The sequence below is a fragment of the Podarcis melisellensis genome, assembly GCF_964234715.1.
Source record: "Podarcis melisellensis genome assembly, chromosome: 17".
Classification (NCBI taxonomy): Eukaryota; Metazoa; Chordata; class Lepidosauria; order Squamata; family Lacertidae; genus Podarcis; species Podarcis melisellensis.
Window position 1 is genome coordinate 39,203,859 of NC_138534.1, and position 19,990 is coordinate 39,223,848.

Below are 19,990 nucleotides of genomic sequence, written 5' to 3' on the forward strand. Positions count from 1 at the left end.
TTTGATAGTTCAACCTCCCACCATCTCCTTAGGCAATCATGTGCCACCTTCTCCAATGCACAGAAGTTCAAGAGTGTCGCCAGGAACCCCGGGACAGCTGCAGCGCAGCAGATTTAAATGTTTTTAGCATGCTTGAATGCGGCCCGAGTAAGGATAGAGGTGGAGCACAATGGCAAATCTCTATTCTGTCTGCTCAAGATAGCCAGCTGTTATTGCGTGTCCTCATCCAAATGTGTCAATTATTACACGTGTACAGGGGGAAACTACATCTGAAGTTTTGGCTGAGAGTCGCAGTGTGCCACTGCTCAGATTATACATACAAGGAAATCCATACCCTCCAACATTTCTCTGATGAAAATAGGGATGTCTCCTTCCTTAATAATAATTTTATTGATTATGGGATAATGCACACAGTGACTTGTGATCTCGATCACACACAGTCTGTAGTCCGCTGGCAGTAGGAGTTCAATATGGGTATGTCTTTAAGTTAACATCTTACATCAAAAACCTGACAGTACCAAACTACCGAAGGCTTTTCACCGAAGCCAGACTAAATGTCTTTCCCTCTGCAGTGTTGGATGGCAGGTTGAGAGGAGTTCCCTACCAGGACAAACTTTGCTCGTGTGCTCAAGACATCGATTCCATAAAACATATTTTGTTGCATTGTGCAAAATATGAGCAGGCCAGGGCTGAACTGATACTACCCTTGCTGGTATCTTTCCCAGAAAAATCAGAGGCTCACTATGTCAGGTTCCTACTGGAAGACCGGACAAATGCTAGAACGTTAGCAGTAGCAAAGTTTTTATCAGTGGTTGCAAGAACAAATGAGCCCTATATTCTAAACAAAATGCTTGATTAACCTGGAGGTAGGCTGTATGAATTGTGTATTGATTTGTGATGATTTGTTGGGTCTCTGGACCGTAATAAAGATTGATTGATTGATTGAATAATTTTATTATTTATACCCTGCCCATCTGACTGGGTTACCCCAGCCACACTGTGTGGCTTCCAGCATATATAAATACATAATAAAATATTTAAAAACTTCCCTATACAGGATTGCCTTCAGATGTCTTCTAAAGATTGCAGTTACTTATCTCCTTGACATCTGAATGTTCGCAGTTTTAGTTTTGGCCAAACAAGCACAAGCCTACACACACTTGGAAATAAGCCCCACTGAGCTCACTTACTTATGAGTAGACAGGCACAGCCGTGTTCTCCAAGAGTCATCAAAGTTTAGAATTTAATAGCATGTATTTTCATAGACTCATAGAATTGGAAGTGGCCTTGAGGGTCCAATCCCCTGCAACACAGAAATATGCAACTGTCCCATACAGGAATCAAACCTCTAACCTCAGCAGTTATCAGCACCACACTCTAACCAACTGAGCTACCCATAGCACTGACCCAATGGGCTAAATTCTTCCCCAGGACTGGGATGTAACATTTCAATCAAACGGAAAAACATAACCAGTTCACAGACAATAGATACAGTATTAAAGGTAAAGGTGAAGGGACCCCTGACCATTAGGTCCAGTTGTGACCGACTCTGGGGTTGCGGCGCTCATCTCGCTTTATTGGCCAAGGGAGCCGGCATACAGCTTCCGGGTCATGTGGCCAGCATGACTAAGCCGCTTCTGGCGAACCAGAGCAGCGCACAGAAGCGCCATTTACCTTCCCGCTGGAGCGGTACCTATTTATCTACTTGCACTTTGACATGCTTTTGAACTGCTAGGTTGGCAGGAGCAGGGACCGAGCAACGGGAGCTCACCCCATCGCAGGGATTTGAACCGCTGACCTTCTGATCGGCAAGCCCTAGGCTCAGTGGTTCAAGCCACAGCGCCACCTGTGTCGCTAGATACAGTATTATGTTAAACTTAAAGCTAGCAAGCTTTTCCTGCCATTATAATAAATGTGGGATTATGTATTTATTTTCACAAAACTAACAGGACAGAAAAAAGGCTTTCCTGGGGCTCCAGAATCACGTGCATGAAAGCAACTCCCAAGCAGAGGCTTGCAGCACACTCTTCTGGTGCGTCAACTCTAGCATCACTGCCTAGCTTTTAAGTAAAAGGAAATAAGCTTTGCTGCTGCTGAAATTGCCATCTTAACATGAAACAAATCCGGTTAACGTGGGGAAAGCTGCTTACAAAGAACAGGGTTCAAATGGAGGTCTGTATCAGCTATGGAATTTAGAAAACGCTGGAATTCCACGAGTTATCAAAATGCAATTTCCAAATGTAGATTGCTCAGTTTTAGCCTTCTTGCTTGGCTGAAAGGAAGCCTGGTTCAAAAGCTGATATTTGTTTACTGAGCGCTGCTATTGCATGGCAGCTGCCAGAAACCTGCTGACTGTTCTCACATGTCAGCTATCAAATATTGCCAATTGCTACTACACATCATCTGTCAAAAGCAGTCAAATGCAGATCGCTCCTGCGTGTCGTATGGCAAACACTGACAAATAACAACTGTCAATTAATGTCAAATCAAATATTCTTAGTTGTGCCTTGACATTAAATTTCATAGAGAGCGTAAACCTCTTTTGAGTAATATGCATACATACATAAAATATGCAACTGAAATATAATTCCCTGGCAGCTATTGATAACACTTATTAAATAGACACTGAATCATAATATATACCGATAAGAAGGAATGGGGGTGTTCAGTGTGTTGGTACATCAATGTAGACACTAAATCTGTAAGCCTATTTCTAAAGTTAAAAATGACATGCACAATCCTATGTTCCAGAGACACTGGCTGAGAAGACTTAAAATTGGACAGAATCCCAGTACACTGATATATTTCAGGATATACCTTCACTCAAAGTCCATTGATTTCAGCAGCTGGCTCTACTCTGAATATGCCTTAATTGGATATCACCCATTATCAATAAAATGTAATTTTGAACATCTACTTCACAAAAACCAGCATACAAATAAAAAATAGCTTAGCATATGTTACATACAAAAACCAGGCCACACAACATCATTTCTATAGCTCAGTTTACGGTTAGCCACTAGAGACCATGACATGAAAGTTTATATTCAAGGCCTGTATAAATGTACTGAGGGAGGGGCCTTCCTGATCACATGTAAAATTGAATTCCATAACTGTGGGGCCACTGACAAGAAGCCCCTGCTCTACGTGCCAGCCAACCTAACTGTTGCTGTAAAGCCTTCAGAGCAGATCTTAAGGTACAGGGCAGTTGATACAGGTGCAGGCAGCTCTTTAGGTAGTCTGGTGCCAACCTGCTCAAGACTTTAAAGGACATCACCTGGGGCCTGGGGATGGCAATTATATTGCTAGAGCAATATAGGTGCCATATGCGTCAGTTGCCCAAATCCATCCAGTAGCCAGGTGGCTGTATTTTGTAGCATTGAAATTTCCTAACCATCTTTTAAGTCTACTACCTTTTTCTGGTCAAATTTTCCATCCTCCTGCTTTTTTAAAGGACTGGTTCATCCAACTATTTAGGTGACCTTCCCTTCTTCCTTTCCTCTTTCTTTTCGTCTTTCTTTCTTTTTGCACACAATTTATCTCTCCTCCCCATTTGTACTAGACTAAAAGCGTTTGGTTGCTACTAGCTCAGGCACTTGAATGAACAGGGAAGGGCAGTATCCTCCCAGCCAAAATTTTGGACTGAATCAATAATTCAGCAAAGAGCAACATTTCAAGGCTTGCTTGAAATTTAAATAAAGATTCCTGGCTCTGAACAGCCAGATGGGTATAATAGAGCAAGGGGTAGAGGTGGGGGAAAGCATGTGTTTTGGGATATTTTCACAGAATGTTAAATCACACAAAATATTTCACTTGTCTCCAGTGTAAGATCACAACATGACTCCCCTGTAATGAATTCTTTATCTTGGCAGCTCTCCTGCTCTCTCCCAAGCAGCAATCCTCTCTCTTCTTTCGTCTCCGTGTGGGAACATATGGTAATATTTGGAATGCGATTTCGGCCAGAGAGTGAGCCTGGCTTGCCCACACCTGTGCAGACCTCCAAGTCACTGCACAGTATGGGTCCAGGCTGAGGTCATGCTCCAACACTATTGTGCGAGTTCAGTTTGCTCACTCTTCTTCCAAGACATGCCAAGAGCCCCAGAATACTGGTTTCACGTAAATCCCATTTGGATTTGTAATTTGTTAGAGACATTATAAGGCAAATCTTCCCAGCAGCCTTCTGTGTAGAACTGCGGCTTTCAAATTCAGAACTAACCAACCCACTATTGATTTTGGACTAGTGTCTGGGAGAAACACTTCAAGCATAACCCCCCAAAAAGAAAGAAAAAACCAACGATGGTAGACTTTGGTCCATAATATAGAAGGAAAGCCTTCTATTTCTTTCTACTTCCTTTTATTTCTGGTCCGTTAATGAAAGTACTACACTGAGGTCAAGCTAAAGCTCCCTGTACATCGAACGAGTGCGAAGTATGTAGGCTGAACTTGATGGGGTGGTGACAGCCACATCTATTTAATCAAGTTTTTGCTCTGTTCATGTATAAAAGGGATTGGGGTGTGTGTGTAACATATTCACCTTTGCTCTTCATGGCCAGCCAGTATTTTCCCCCAACCTGTGTCCAATACAAGCCAGGCTGGGCAGGTGTGTGTATGTTTGAGTGATTGACTATGGGGAGGAACAAGAGTTCAGCTCCCTTCACCCAAGTGTCCCTTCTTGATATAAAAATCAACCACCCCCACCACATTCTACACAAATGGGGCAGACAGATAATTTAACATTGCAGTGTCTAAACCTGCTGATAGCATATAATTATGATGATTAAGAACAAGATTGATGATTAAGAATAACTTCTCCAGAGCCTAATCTGTAAAATACAAGAAGCTATGAAACTTTGCTCTCCACAGGCTATGGAAAATTGATATAAATTTTACAGCTTGCTATCGGATAGTGGTACTGGTCCCATCACCTCCTGGCAAATAAAAGGAGAAGAAATGGAGGCAGTGAGAGATTTTACTTTCTTGGGCTCCATGATCACTGCAGATGGTCACAGCAGTCACAAAATTAAAAGACGCCTGCTTCTTGGGAGAAGAGCAATGACAAACCTAGACAGCATCTTAAAAAGCAGAGACATCACCTTGCCAACAAAGGTCCATATAGTTAAAGCGCTGGTTTTCCCAATAGTGATGTGATGGAAGTGAGAGCTGGACCATAAAGAAGGCTGATCGCCGAAGAATGGATGTTTTTGAATTCTGGTGCTGGAGGAGACTCTTGAGAGTCCCATGGACTGCAAGAAGATCAAACCTCTCCATTCTGAAGGAAATCAGCCCTGAGTGCTCACTGGAAGGACAGATCGTGAAGCTGAGGCTCCAATACTTTGGCCACCTCATGAGAAGAGAAGACTTCCTGGAAAAGACCCTGATGCTGGGAAAAATGGAGGGCACAAGGAGAAGGGGACGACAGAGGATGAGATGGTTGGACAGTGTTTTTGGAGCTACCAGCATGAGTTTGACCAAACTGCGGGAGGCAGTGGAAGACAGGAGGGCCTGGCCTGCTCTGGTTCAGGGGGTCACGAAGAGTCAGACACGATTATACGACTAAACAACAACAACATCTGATAAAAGAAAATTTAATGAAGATGTTGTGCCATTGGTATCTTACCCCAGTAAAATTAACAAAGATTTATAAAAAATACTCCAATCTCTGTTGGAAATGCTAATCAGAGGTAGGAACAATGTATCATATGTGGTGGGGGTGCAAGGTGGTTAAGCAATTTTGGATAGTGGTACATGAAGAGCTTAAAAATATTTTTAGAGTTCAATCTCCAAAAAGCCGGAAGCATATTTGCTGGGCTTAATATCCATCAACATCCCCAAGGACAAAAGGAATGTGTTCCTATATGCAACAGCAGCGGCCAGATTACTAGTGGCAAAAAATTGGAAAACAGAAAAAATACCAGAATACTTGGGAAATGGTTAAGGATACATAGGTGATTTAAGAGGCTAAGAACAAGGAGTTAAAAGAAGACGACTAACATTAAAGAATAGAAAAACAAGGGAATTTGGGAAGAATTTGGTACAAATGAAAATATATGAGTCATGTTTTTGCTTGTATTCTGGTTTATTTTGGATGTAAAGTTTTCTATTGAAAGGACTGTACATAAATAAAATAAAATAAAATACACTAAATAAACTTTGCTCTACACTGGTGGGAAAGGTGAGAGGACCCTTGAAATGCTGGGTGTCTAGTGAGAAACCTCTGATCTTGCACTTATTAGCCTGCAGACTGAAGAGATTGCACCTTTGGTACAAACTACAGGTGGACAAAGACCAAGTACATCTTTGCCATCATCCTCGGAGGTGGACATGGATGTACTATGCTTTCAAATAATATTACGTATTGTAATGTCATATTATGTGATTTATATACATTTTCCCTTTTGAGGCTGCCTTTAATATGCCTGCCAAGCCTTCAAAGTGCCTTCTGATACACTTTCCCCCTCTATATTTTTTCCATATCATATCTTGCGTTGTCTCAGTGTAATAGGATCATGTGTTAAGCTTAGTGGTACATTTTAAGTGCAGGAGTTCAATGTGACAGCCCCAAAGCCATGTCCCTAAGGAGAGTCCAGAGCCATGCCCAAGAAGAGCGCAAAAATGCAGGCAGAGAAAAATAACTACCAAACTTTTAGAAGACATCTAAAGGCAGCCCTGTTTAGGGAGGCTTTTAATGTTTAATAGGTTATTGTATTTTAGTGTTTTGTTGGAAGCCGCCCAGAGTGGCTGGGGAAACCCAGCCAGATGGGCGGGATATAAATAATAAATTATTATTATTATTATTAATCCATTATTTTACACACAGAGAGTTGCAATACATAGCGTAATACACATTTCTGAAGAATCAGCAGGATTGCAGTCCTGAAGTGCAACATTTTGACAGGTATTTTTTTTATTATTTAGTGAAAGCGCACGCCGCCTTTAAGACCACAGCAGAAAGCACAAGATGCATTTTTTCTCCAAGGCAGGTTTCCCAATATCCAAATGTGAGCAAAATGTTATGCCCATTTCAAAGAAAAACTGCGAACCGAGGTAGGAAAAGGGATGCTGAGAAACACGGATTATTCCGGATTTCCGTGCTGAACAGTCAGTGGCGCCAAATAAATACGTAGATAAATAAAAACAACGCCTATTGGATTAATAATTATGTTTAGGAGCTGCTTTTGCGACCCACCTTCGTAACTCCCAGCCACCCAAAGGGCATTGTTAACACTGTGAGGACACACACAAACACTGAAGCGCAACATTTTGACAGGTATTTTTATTATTATTTAGTAAAAGCGCACGCCGCCCTTAAGACCACGAAAACACAAGATGCATTTTTCTCCAAGGCAGGTTTCCCAATATCCAAATGTGAGCAAAATGTTATGCCCATTTCAAAGAAAAACTGCGAGCTGAGGTAGGAAAAAAGGATGCTGAGAAACACGGATTAATCCGGATTTCCGTCAGTGGCGCCAAATATATACATGGATAAATAAAAGCAGGGGCCGTAAATTAACGCCTATTGGATTAATAATTATGTTGAGGAGGTCCTTTCGCGACCCGAAGGGCAGGCCTCGCCCGCAGACCAGGCCGCGCTGGGGTTGCCCTGGCGACGGCGGCGGCGGCGGCTCTTTGGGCGCATGCGCGACGGGCCGGCCCGGTTCTGGTTGCCAAGGCGACCGCTCGGCCTCTTCCTCTCGTCCCTGCGGGGAAACTGGCCATGGCGCCCAAGCGGCCCAAGAGCGGCAGCGCGGCCTCGGCGCCCACCGGGACTGGCTCCAAGAACTGGGAGGCTGGGCTGGTGTCTGCCCGGTTAGAGGAGGTGCGTTGGGGGGCGGGGGCGGGGAGAGACACGTGTACACACACGCACACATTCATATATACGTGTACACGCATATGTAAACACACACAAAAGTACACACAGATACACAGATGAGGTACATTGGTTGGGGTGTGGCGGGGAGACACACGTACACAAAGACATTCATATATATGTGTACACACATGCAAACACAAACATACACAGATATGCGTTTACCCACACATATATGCACACACAAACGTATACACAGATGAGGTACATTGGTTGGGGTGGGGCGGGGAGACACACGTACACAAAGACATTCATATATATGTGTACACACATGCAAACACAAACATACACAGATATGCATGTACACACACATATATGCACACACAAGCGTACACACAGATACACAGATGAGGTGCGTTGGTTGGGGTGGGGCGGGGAGACACACGTACACACACACATTCATAATGTATGCGTGCACACATATATGTAAACACAAACATATACACACATATGCACACACACACATACACACAAACAAACGTACACACAGATACACACACATATGTACACAAACACATACATCTGTGTACACACACATACACATATTTGTACACACATATATGTGCGCACATATATAGTGCTTTTTTTAGGGGTACTCTCATTTTGACTCAAGGAAACCACCGTTTTATAGTTCGGATTGGGGAAAAATAAAAGCAGTAAATCGACAAAAGTACAAAGATTCAGAAAATGCTTAGGGGTATGCATACCCCTGCGTCCCCCCAGAAAAAACCATTGCATATATACACATACACACACACAAAAAAAAATATATGCACACATATATACACAGATACACATGTACACAAATATATATACACTCGCATATATATGTACACACACATGCACAAGCTTCACTTGAGCTCACTTGTGCTAGAGATCCTAGTTTTGCTTCAGAGTCTCCCTCTTTGTTTAGTGCGTTTTACATTGAAGGAAGGGCATGTGATGTGTTGTAGCCCAGGTGAACCCAATGCTTATCCTTGGTGGAATTTAAAGTGGAATTTAGCACATTTACACCCCCCATTTTCTCCAAGGAGCTCAAGGTGGCGTACAAAGAAAGGATAATTTCATTTATGTTATTATTTGCATTTATATTTCGCCTCCCCCCCTCCCCCAGGTGGCCTCCGTGGTTCTCTTGCTTCCTAATTCCACCTGCACAACAACCCTGTGAGGTGTAGGTTAGTCTGAGAGGCCTTGACTGACCCCAAGGTTGCCCAGTGAGCTTCATAGCCAAGTGGAGATTCAAATCCGGGTCTCCCAGGTCCCAGTCCAACACACTAACCACTATACCACACTGGCTGCTTAGCCCTTGAAGTTTATTTGATCCTTGGACAATACTCAGCCTTGAGCAAGGAGCTAATGCATCATTTTGGTCTGAGACTAACAAGAGCACACCATACATTTAAAGCACATCACTTCGCCAAAATAACCCTGGGAATTGTAGTTTCCCTTACAGAGCTACAATTCTCAGCACCCTTAGCAAACTATAGTTCCCTGGATTCTTCATTTAGCGGGGCTGGGGGTGGGTTCATATATTTTAAATACACTGAATAGAAAAATGAGCCATAAGATCCTCAGATCTCAAATTCATGAGCAGCCTGATCCTTTGTGGCAATAGGCATTTCTAAGCCCAGCTGCAGTCAGTAGACTTAGATGAGCCTAATGCTTTAAAGTGACTAGTCAGCATAGTTAAGCAAGTCACTAGTTTCACAGCTTCTTAGGGTTATCTACAGTGCCTGATAGTTTCACATCCAAGTGAAATTAATGGGACATAATTCAGTTGCAACTAACATTGCATTGATTTCTGCTGAATTGCTTTATTGTGCTTTTTTAATATTGAATATATATATATATATATGAATGAAATCCTAAATAAAATAAATGCCACGTTCTGCTCTTCCCTCAAGCCCCTGTAAATCCAGATGACACCTGTGCAGCTAATTTAAAGGAGATGCTGACAGAGGCTGATGTAGTGATACAGTATCAGCCATTGCTCAGTCAATTTCTTATTAAAAGGATCTTTAGTATCTTAGCCCTGAAGACAGTTCAGTAATTTGTGTGGAATGTGGCAGAGTTGCTGAAGGTCACATTTGGAGCCCCAAATGCTGCTGGACTTTATTATTGACAACTGTGAAATGTACGATGGCTTGATACATTATTGCCACATTATTGATATATTATTGATACATTATTATTAAGGTCATAGCCCATTAATTTCATAATGGTGCTGCCAGTCTTTCAAGCAGCCCTTTAATAAGCAAGACTAATAAAGTGTATTTATTGGCTAACACTGGAGATGTGTATTAATTGAAAGAAGGGCCATTTACAGATAGCAACACAAGGACAATCCTGATTACTTTCCACACTGTCAAGTGTTTGTCTTACATCACTGAAGCCCTCTTTTTGATTTGGAAATCTAGCATAATGGCTTTAGGTTTGAATTTTGCTGTGGCTGGTTTCAGTATTTTGGGTGGACCTCAAAAATAGGAGTTAAAGGATCATTTTAAAAGCGTAGCTTGTCGTTGCCTTTGCAGATATTAATATAAAATTCCATTTGTTCTGAAGTGTGTTTTGATCCGCCATACATTTCTAAGTGTGTAAGAAATTATAAATTTGAAACTTTGCTTCATATTATTTTCACAACCAATGCAAGTATGTATGTCTAAATCATACAGAGAACTGTCACTGAATTTTGCTAGCATCAAACACATTGAGAAAATTATTCTGCAGTATAATATTGCCATCTGGTGGTAAGAGAGTAGTTGTCTATACTTCTTGAATGTAAAAATTGTTTGTTTGTTTTTGGGATAGGAAAATTGGATTCCCAGTATCGCAATGGTTGTTGGGGAACAAATTGAGGATGAACTTCACACGAAGGCCCTGTCTCTTGCTGTGCAGGTCCCAATGCGGAGGCTCTTTAGTGTGGTGACTTGGGAAGGAACATTAGCACAGGTATTTGGTATTTATAATGGTGAGAGGTGGAGAGTGGATCCTGGGGTTAAAACTGAAACGAGAATGCATCTCTACCTATGACCAATAGTGATGTAAAATAATGCTCACCCCATTGCCACGGGATGGAAATGTGCTTCCTGGTGTCCTGGGATATGATTCTCAGAATAAGCTGGAGGAGAAGGACGTGGGCATTGACAGGGAGGCAGAATTTAAATACTAGATGTAGCTGGATTGAGAGGAATCACCCTGGGGCTCATTTGCATCCCTTGAAACTGGATTGGAGGAAGGAAATTGGAAGCTGTTTTACCCCCTTTGCTTTGTCAGATATCTGAGTGGAAATCTTGGAGCAAGAAGCCTGTACTCTCTGTTGAGTCTTGACACTATACCTTACAAGAGCTTTATTAGCAGTAGTTTAAGACTTTGGTCAGGATAGTTTTAAATGTCTAACATGCAGCATGTTTATAAGCCATGTAGAGTTCAATATACTTACTTTCCTTAGAGTGCAATACATGTACTCTCCTTAGAAGATTAGGCTAGGGATTTAAGGAGTAGCAAAACCAGTTCTGTTTGCGCAAAGGATCATTGGGCATGCACCTGATAAGCCCTTTTTGAGTTTCAAAATCAGATTGTGATATGGCATAGGAGCTTGCTAGTCAGAGTAAAAAAAGGTAAATTTTACCTTTCCCCAAGTCTTCAGACTCAGCTAAAGTAGTCTACATTAAGCAACACATCTCACTCTGAGGGTGTCTGAGTATTATAAACCCAAACCTAAAGGTAAAGGACCCCTGACAGTTAAGTCCAGTCGCGAACAACTCTGGGGTTGTGGCACTCATCTTGCTTTACTGGCCGAGGGAGCCGATGTTTGTCCGAAGACAGTTTTTCCGGGTCATGTGGCCGGCATGACTAAGCCGCTTCTGGCGAACCAGAGCAGCGCATGGAAACGCCGTTTACCTTCCTGCCGGAGCGGTGCCTATTTATCTACTTGCACTGTGTGCTTTTGAACTGCTAGGTTGGCAGGAGCAGGGACCAAGCAACGGGAGCTCACCCCGTTGCAGGGATTTGAACTGCCGACCTTCCGATCGGCAAACCCAGAGGCTCAGTGGTTTGGACCACAGTGCCACCCGTGTCCCTTTTACATACCTAGGGGAGCATAAAATAAATTCAGAAAATTTAATTCTCTTGTCTTTGTTCATTACATTATATATGTTTTACAGATCATGGGAAGTGGAGAAGTAAGCAAACCAAAGGGAAAAGAAAAAGAAAAGGAAAAGGAAAAAGAAAAAGAACCGCCTTTGTATACTGAGGTGAGTGAAAGCATTTTTAATTACCATTGTTTGGATTACTTTTCTAGCTCTTGTCTCTTCGGAAGAGAATGCTTTCATGGCTGGGGCTGTTTGCTTTGCAGCTGGTACTGAAGAAAACCTTGAAACTTTTTTTTATGAGACGCTAGATGTAGAATAGTGTACACTATAGCATTTCTAGTCAGCATACTAAGGGTAAGCAATGGTGTGTCAGGATGTTATATGGTGAGCAGCTAAGTGTTACTTCATAGGTCATTTCACACGTCTGCACTTATTTTGGAGTCCCAAACAAGCACACAACGCACAACTGGACTTGTATAGGTTTGGACACGTCATCATACCAAACCATGGTTTGCAAGATTTGAGCTTCCAGGGCATAAACAAATGGTTTAGAATTTCTGGAACATTTTTTCCTTTCTGTTTGTTTGGAACTCCTCTAGGTGCAGTAGACTGTAGAAGGCCACCAGGTCTCAGTCACATGAGCAAGGTTGGCATGCTTTTCCTGGATCCCATTAACCAACTTGGTGTTCCTTCAAACTATCTTCAGGTTTAAGACTACAGACAAGCCACTAGTATTATTAAGACCTGATGTTCCTTCTCTACACTGCTATAGCATTCCCTGCCCATAGTGGTATCTGCACCTCCTTCCTGAATCATTGGCCCTCTGGTCCTAGTGCAGGCTAACCCAGCATTGTCCTAAGAATAATAAACAGCGTTACTTTATAATAATAAAAATAAATGTAGTTAACAGGAACCACACTCGCACCCAGCCCTTCAGAAGTCAATTGGAGTAGATATAAATATGTTAGCAGTTGTGCTCATGTTTCACTTAACCATGGAAAGATCCACCTGTAATTATCACTTTAATTGCACTCTCCATGCTCAGGAGAGTGAGACTTGGCTCTTTCCCCTTGCTTTCTTACACCCAAAGTAATGCCCCCCAAAGGGATGGTACCCTTTGGTGAAAACGTGCTGCATTTAGGATATCATTTAGACGGTTTCCAACTTAGCTGACTTGTTTAAGTCCTCTGAAACTATTAATCCTTTACACAGTTCCAGTGCAGCCTGCAGTTGATGGTACAAAGCTAAAGTGACTCTCCCTCATTCACCATATGAACCCTAGCAGCTGTAGACTAGGAACTACGTAGCATCTTTCTCTGCCCTTGCATTTGTCGAGAGTGAAGCCCTTTGACTGCATTCTCAACATGAAGCCTGCCAGCTTCAGACAACATATCGACATGCAGCAAGAACAGTCGTCCATATCTGTGAAAGCAAAATCGACACCATATGCAGTCGAGTGCAATTTCTCCAGAGGTGTGAGGGTATGAGAGGATGTCAGAACTGTGGAGTAACACCTCATTCATTCAAAAGCTATAAATAGATCCAGTATGCTTAAAAAGAAAATTAGAGAAATGTTTTATATAAAGTCTTCCTTAGAAACACTTTCAACCTTGGAAGAACGTTTTAAGAGTCACTATCATGCAACACCTCTCTCCTCTAAAAACTATTGATGCGTTTTTGTGTCATGTTGTTGTTCTTAAGTGGATATGTGAATGTAAGGAAAAGATCCCAGATGTTAGTAAGTTATATGAAATTTGGTGGAAACAAGCTGTAAAAAACATAGTCATAAAACAGCTTGTCAATGCCACACATCTGGACAGCGTAGCCGTATGTTCTTACTGCTGTCATCACCCAAAGAAAATTCAACAACCTTATTCCACCCCAATTAGGCTACACACCAGCAGAATCAGTATGAACAAGAAAGGGGGAAATTGTACCCGGATGGAAACTCTAGTACCCAAAAGTATTTCTGAAACTGCCATTGGTTAGTTTCCATTTGTGTTTGCAGGTACAAATAATAGCAAGGTTCCCATTGTTGGTTTACTGTCTGAACAAATTGTACTTAAAAACAGCTATGTTGTAGCAGTGCCATATCATACCTGAAATCTGAACCTGAAGGTTTGGTGGAATCTATGAACACCGCTTGAATGCCAAACCAATAGTGCTTGTTCTACTGGAATGGGACTGCACGCTGGGCATATCGTTGTCCCATGTCCTAAACATCTTTGTTTCCATGACACCCACATCCATGGTGTAATTTTGCACCAGGTCAAATATGGCAGGCTCAAACTTCTGTTTGCTACACTCACCAAAATTTGCCAACACAAAATCATGTCCTGTTTTGCCCAGGTTGCTATTGGTGAATTACAGCCTTCCCAGAGGGGTTGGAACAGGCTCTATAGCTGATTTTCCTTACCTTTTAAGACAGGCCAGACTTGCAAACCAGAACTGGTACATCCCTATTCCTCATTCCCTATCGTCAACCAGTATGCTTATGTCTCCTGTTGCAGGACACCACATATACTGAATTTAATACTGAAGCAATAATCATTCATTTTCTCTTTGCAGGTGTTAGAGGTGGCAAAAATCATTCTCAGTAATGGGGAAGCACTTCCCGTAACTCTGATTGGAAAGTTAATTAAATATCAGATGCTCTGCATTAAACAGAAGGACCTGCAGAGAAGGGCTGCTGAAAAGAAGGTATTTTAGGATCACCTGGGAGTAAGTCCTATTGAATTCAATGGACTTCGGAGCTGAAACATTAACAAATTGTACTTTTAGTCAAATGTGAAACAAAATACCACTTGAATCATAAGCAATTTGTTGAAATAGTAATCTTGTTTATTTTTTGTTGCATTCAGAGATGGATTATATTTTTCTAACTTTGCTTATCTGTGGTATTCGTTAGTACTCTGCATTTATTTAAACTGAGTTTAATTTTAGTTGTTCTTGCTGTTGTTACTGTTTAGGCAGCGGTCCTAACTTTCCTGGGAGGCTGGCTGAAGGGCCTTGGGAAGTGGTATTAAGTGCTTTTGACAGAAAGGGAGTGCCATTGGCAAGGCAACACTTATGATGCCAGAGGTGCCCAGTACAGCGGAATGAAACTAGGTGTATTAAGTTCAGGCATGGATCTGCCAAATCTAAAGCGCGCGCGCGCGCACACACACACACACACACATTCCTCAAGCAAGCCCAGAGAAATGGCCCAACATCATGCCAGCCCAGGGTACAACCCTGCCCTGGTCACAACAAAACCCTGAAGCAAGGTGCGAGGAGGTTACTTTGCCAGTGGATTTTCCTTCTAACTTAAATGCAGTTTAGCATTGAGTAGACAGGCAGAGACCCCCGCCCCCAACCCCAGGCAACTCCCTGGTGGAATAATGACTCATGACCACGTGTTATGGGATTAAAATTGGCCACAAATTTATTAAAGATTCAGGTGTAGGGAGACCTTGGCTTAGGCCATGGGTAGGCAAACTAAGGCCCGGGGGCCGGATCTGGCCCAATCGCCTTCTAAATCCAGCCCGCAGACAGTCCGGGAATCAGTGTGTTTTTACATGAGTAGAATGTGTTCTTTTATTTAAAATGCTTCCTTGGGTTATTTGTGGGGCCTGCCTGGTGTTTTCACATGAGTTGAATGTGTGCTTTTATTTAAAATTCATCTCTGGGTTATTTGTGGGGCATTAGAATTCGTTCTTTCCCCCCAAAAAAACAATATAGACTGGCCCCCCACAAGGTCTCAGGGACAGTGGACTGGCCCCCTGCTGAAAAGGTTTGCTGTCCCCTGGGTTAAGCATTGGGTGTATATCTCTTCCAGGCCCCAGCCAGGGATCTGGGGAACAACCCCTTTAACGGGGAAACCTGGGGTTGCCACTGCGGGGGGGGGATGGGTTACCGCTTCATGCCCCCCCCCCAATTTAGGGAAGATAGACTAAAGGATTCCACCCAAGGCCTGAAACCGCCAAGGACTCCCAGGTAGGTTCTACCCTCTATTGTGGGCAGGGCGGTCTGACCCTACCTGGCCAACTCTCCTGGCAACGCCCCCCCCCGCCAGGATTGGTTAACTGCCTGAGGCTAGGCTGGAACCTCCAGGTATCCAGCGTGGGAGGGGGCAAAGCCAGGTTGTATTTTAGGGAGCTGCGTAGGATCGGGGGGAAGGCTGCACACGACCACGCAAAAAACGCCCCCCCCCCATTTGATTTGGGGAGCGGTCATTGTTGTGTTTTAAAGGCTAAAACAAGTGGCAAATATCAGCAATGCTCAGCGTTTCAGGAGTAGTTCAGGGGTAGGACAGATGTTTTTGTACCCTGGGTGCAGCCCCCAACTTTTCTGGTTGTAGAGTTTAGAAAGACCTTTGAGAATGGAAGAGCAGCTTCCAGCTTGGGTAGGCAGTAGTGGGCTGGATGGACTGATGGGCTGACTTGAGTAATATAACAACATTGTTATATTACAACTATTTGCCTCTTCCAGTGCCGGAGTGCCTATCTTCCCTGATTAGATATAAGCCATAAAGTGGAAGCAGAGACGCTTCCCTTGAGAAAGGGCAGAATAAAAATGTAACCACTCTGACTAGTAGCAAACTTTGATGGTTGGATGACTATTCGTTTGGAAGCATACAGAAACTGTCCGTTAAAATGGTGGAGGGGAGGGTATTTTAAATGGTCTGAGAAGAATCTGAGGTGTCAGGGTGTGTGGAATGTCAAAGTATTCGTTGAGGCGTGAGAAGGAAACTAAAATGTGCGTAGGGGAAAGAAGGAAGTTGCCTGCATGGGCTCCAGAAGGTTGTAATGAATATCCTGGAGGGCATTGGGGTTGAGGGAGAAGTGTATTGTGCAGTAAACAAACCCTCCTTCCTGCACCATGCAGGGATGCTTCAGCAGGAAGGAGCAAGGGGGTGGAAAGGGACTCGTTTTTCCTTTTCAGAACACATACTAGATTTGGAGCCAGCTGCCTCAGATAGGAGTACCAATGATTGTATTACGCCAATGTAATATTCCCCCCCTGTTGTTTTTCATAAGATGTGCATGTAGTTTATCTAATTTGGTAGACAACCGAGGACAAGGACAAGGAGAAAGACGAAAAGGGGAAAGGGAAAGGGAAAGGCGGCAAAAAGGAGAAACCTCCCAGTGCCAAAGGGAAAGGGAAGAAGAAGGGACCCGAGTCACCGAGTGCGTCGGCAGCTACCATTAAGAAAGACACCAAGCTTAAACGGCGTGGAGAAGAAGATGATCTTGACAAATACATCGGTGTGTAAAATATAAATATGCTTCATGTCAAAAGAGCTACAGATTCAGGACTTCGGACTGATTCACACTAAGAGGAAGCTGTGGCTAATCCTGGAGCTCAAGCATACGAGACATGATATTAGAATGTAATAAATTAAATTACAGGAAGCCAGTAAACATAGAATATATGAAGACAGTAAATGACGATTAAGCAAATCCTTTTGACCTTTGCTTTTAGATTTCACATATTTTTAGAAATATGTCCTGCTAGTTTCAAGAGGAACTTAGCATTCAGCAAAGCATGTTTAGGCTCACAGCTTGCAAATTTGCCTGTAAATACTAGAGAAGGTCTTTCATGTCTTTTTGTGACTGCCTTGTGCACACAGGCAAAAGGGAGAGCCTTCTTCTCATTCAGAAATAATTCTTGTACGTAGTAATAGAAGGTGATGTGTATCCAGAAGCATTTCAGGTGCTGAATAAACAGGCATAGGGAAGAGCAGGGTTTTCCTTGGATACGGTAATTGTTCCCATTTCCTGCTCCCATGAAAGGAGATGGGATGCCCCCCCACCCCCACCCCCATGTTGCCTTCCATTGCTTGCTCAGTGAATCTCAATATGGTATCACCCTTTTAATGTCACCTGTCAGTTATAGCTTTGGCAATGCTTGCTGGGGAACACCTCAGAAATAAAATAAGGGATGGCTATACTGCCTCTTTCATCCATTCCATGGCAGCACAGTCCAGCATTGGCAGGGAAAAATTTCCTTGGAAATGCCTTTCTGAAGACAACATAGGGAATGATACTACTTGGGCAGGACATACATTTATCAACTCTCTCTAAACACTAAATGTTAGTTAAATAGTTTCACACTATTAACCCTTATTTCAAAAGGGTTTCTCCCAGCCTCCCTGCCCCCTCCTGAGTTACACCCATTCCCTTATAAATTGCTTATATTACAATCTGAACTGTAAGTCTTCAAAAGTTTCATGCATTTGAAAAGCAGGATTTGTAATAGATGTATTTATGGAAAATAACTTATATGCAAGCCATATTTGGATGCTTTCTCAGTATTATGCTTTAATAAAACCAATGAGCTTCGTATGATGTTTTGAACAGATGACGAACCAGATGACGGTGCTCAGTATTATTTCATAATTAGTGGATTTCCCTACCCTCAACTTCTGCCTGTGCTATCCGATCTCGGGATCAATGTTGCAAGTGTCATTAAGATTTCTTCTGACAATTATGAGCCACTCCAGACCCACCTGGAAGGAGTTGCCTTGCAGGAAGAACCATTTCTTGAAGCAGAAGGTGAGCTGATGATTAGCAATTGTATGTTGTTTGAAACTGAAAATCCACCATTCTTATTCTTGTTTTAGATGGGCAATTTTGTTGTAGCATAATTTGAGCACTTTAATTAGCTGTTAGGAAACAAAAACCCCCAAAACCAAGATATACTATTGATATTTCACTAGACTTTAAAATCTGTATCTTATTGCTGAGCTAAGTTCATTTCTGGATGAATCAGAAGAGTAATAAGTAAGGGTGATCATGGCACAGGGCACAGTCCTTGCAGAAAAACACTAGTCAAACTGATCCTTCTACCTCCCACCCCAAACTCACTTATAGTTAGCAAGTGCATGCTAGCTTAATAATAATAATAATAATAATTTTGTGTACCCTGCCCTTTTGGCTGGGTTGCTCCAGCCATTCTGAGAAGTTTCCAACAATATACCAGTACAAAGACACAATAGAACATCACACATTAAAAACTTTCTGATACAGGGCTGCCTTCAGATGTCTATGGAGGTTTGTGTAGTTATTTATCTCTTTGACATCTTCTGGGAGGGTGTTCCACAGGGCTTGCGCCACTACCGAGAAGGCCCTCTGCCGGGTTTCCCGTAACCCTTTAGACCCTTTAGAATCCCAAGCTAGTGCACCCCAGCCCAGCATCGAAGGGAGAGAGTTGGGCATGTTCAAATGGTGGGGGGAAGTAGATAACCAACTCATCCATGTGCCCTCTGATGAGATGAATTGCCTGTCCTCTTTGCCACTTAAATGCTTAAAAAGATCTTAATGGAAACATACAAACAGCTGCTCTTGTGCTTTCTGTTAATTAAGGTTTATTTGTTGCATTGTTATAATGCAGTAATTAAAAAACACTTTGTGCCAAGTCAGTATCATACTGTGGGATCCCCACAGTAGTTTTCTTAACAACAGTAGTGATGGTTGAGTCTTCCTGCTTAATAGCTCCATGGAGCCAACAAAAAAGAGGCCTCTATTCTAGGCTGGTGCTTTGGGCCAGGGTCTCCTTAGGTGCAGCAAAAGCTGCAGCTAGGTGACAGACAGGTGGAAGGAAAGAAAGGCAATGGGAGTATTTGTAAAGTCAAGCAGCAGGAAGGAGGAAGTTGGATCCAAGGTTTGGCTTCTTGGATCATGGTCTCCATTTCCTTGAGGAAGGACTTATGGTAAGAGATGGCTTGCACCTCACAGCAGTTGGCAAGAGTATGTTTGCTAAGAGTCTTGTGAACCTGCCCAGGAAAGCTTTAAACTAAATCCTGTGCAGGAGGGAGACAATATTACAGATGACAGGAATACCTAGTACTGGGAATAATAGCTTCATTTAAGGAAACAGCTGGAGGGAATGACTTGTGGTTTCAGTTTCTATACTAAAGCCCAGGGTATGGGAAACAAGCAAGATGAATTTGAGCTCTTAATATGAAACTCATGACAGGAATGTAGAAATTGAGGAGTATATCCTATTCAAAAGAATAGACCAAACAGGAAAGGAGGAAGAAGTACATTAC

The 19,990-nt window shown here is 42.6% G+C and overlaps 1 protein-coding gene across 2 annotated transcripts in view; it reads left to right on the top strand.

Moving 5' to 3' along the window:
- The first annotated feature begins 7,675 nt into the window (after positions 1 to 7,675).
- SPAG17 (sperm associated antigen 17) overlaps positions 7,676 to 19,990 on the top strand; it is a 75,665-nt gene continuing 63,350 nt past the window's right edge. For both annotated transcript variants that reach the window (XM_081893606.1, XM_081893607.1), the window contains exons 1-6: positions 7,676 to 7,816; positions 10,676 to 10,816; positions 12,031 to 12,120; positions 14,527 to 14,658; positions 17,006 to 17,204; positions 18,300 to 18,494. In XM_081893606.1, coding sequence (XP_081749732.1) covers positions 7,715 to 7,816; positions 10,676 to 10,816; positions 12,031 to 12,120; positions 14,527 to 14,658; positions 17,006 to 17,204; positions 18,300 to 18,494 — 859 coding nt within the window. In that variant the 5' untranslated portion in view covers positions 7,676 to 7,714. The remainder of the gene's footprint in view (positions 7,817 to 10,675; positions 10,817 to 12,030; positions 12,121 to 14,526; positions 14,659 to 17,005; positions 17,205 to 18,299; positions 18,495 to 19,990) is intronic.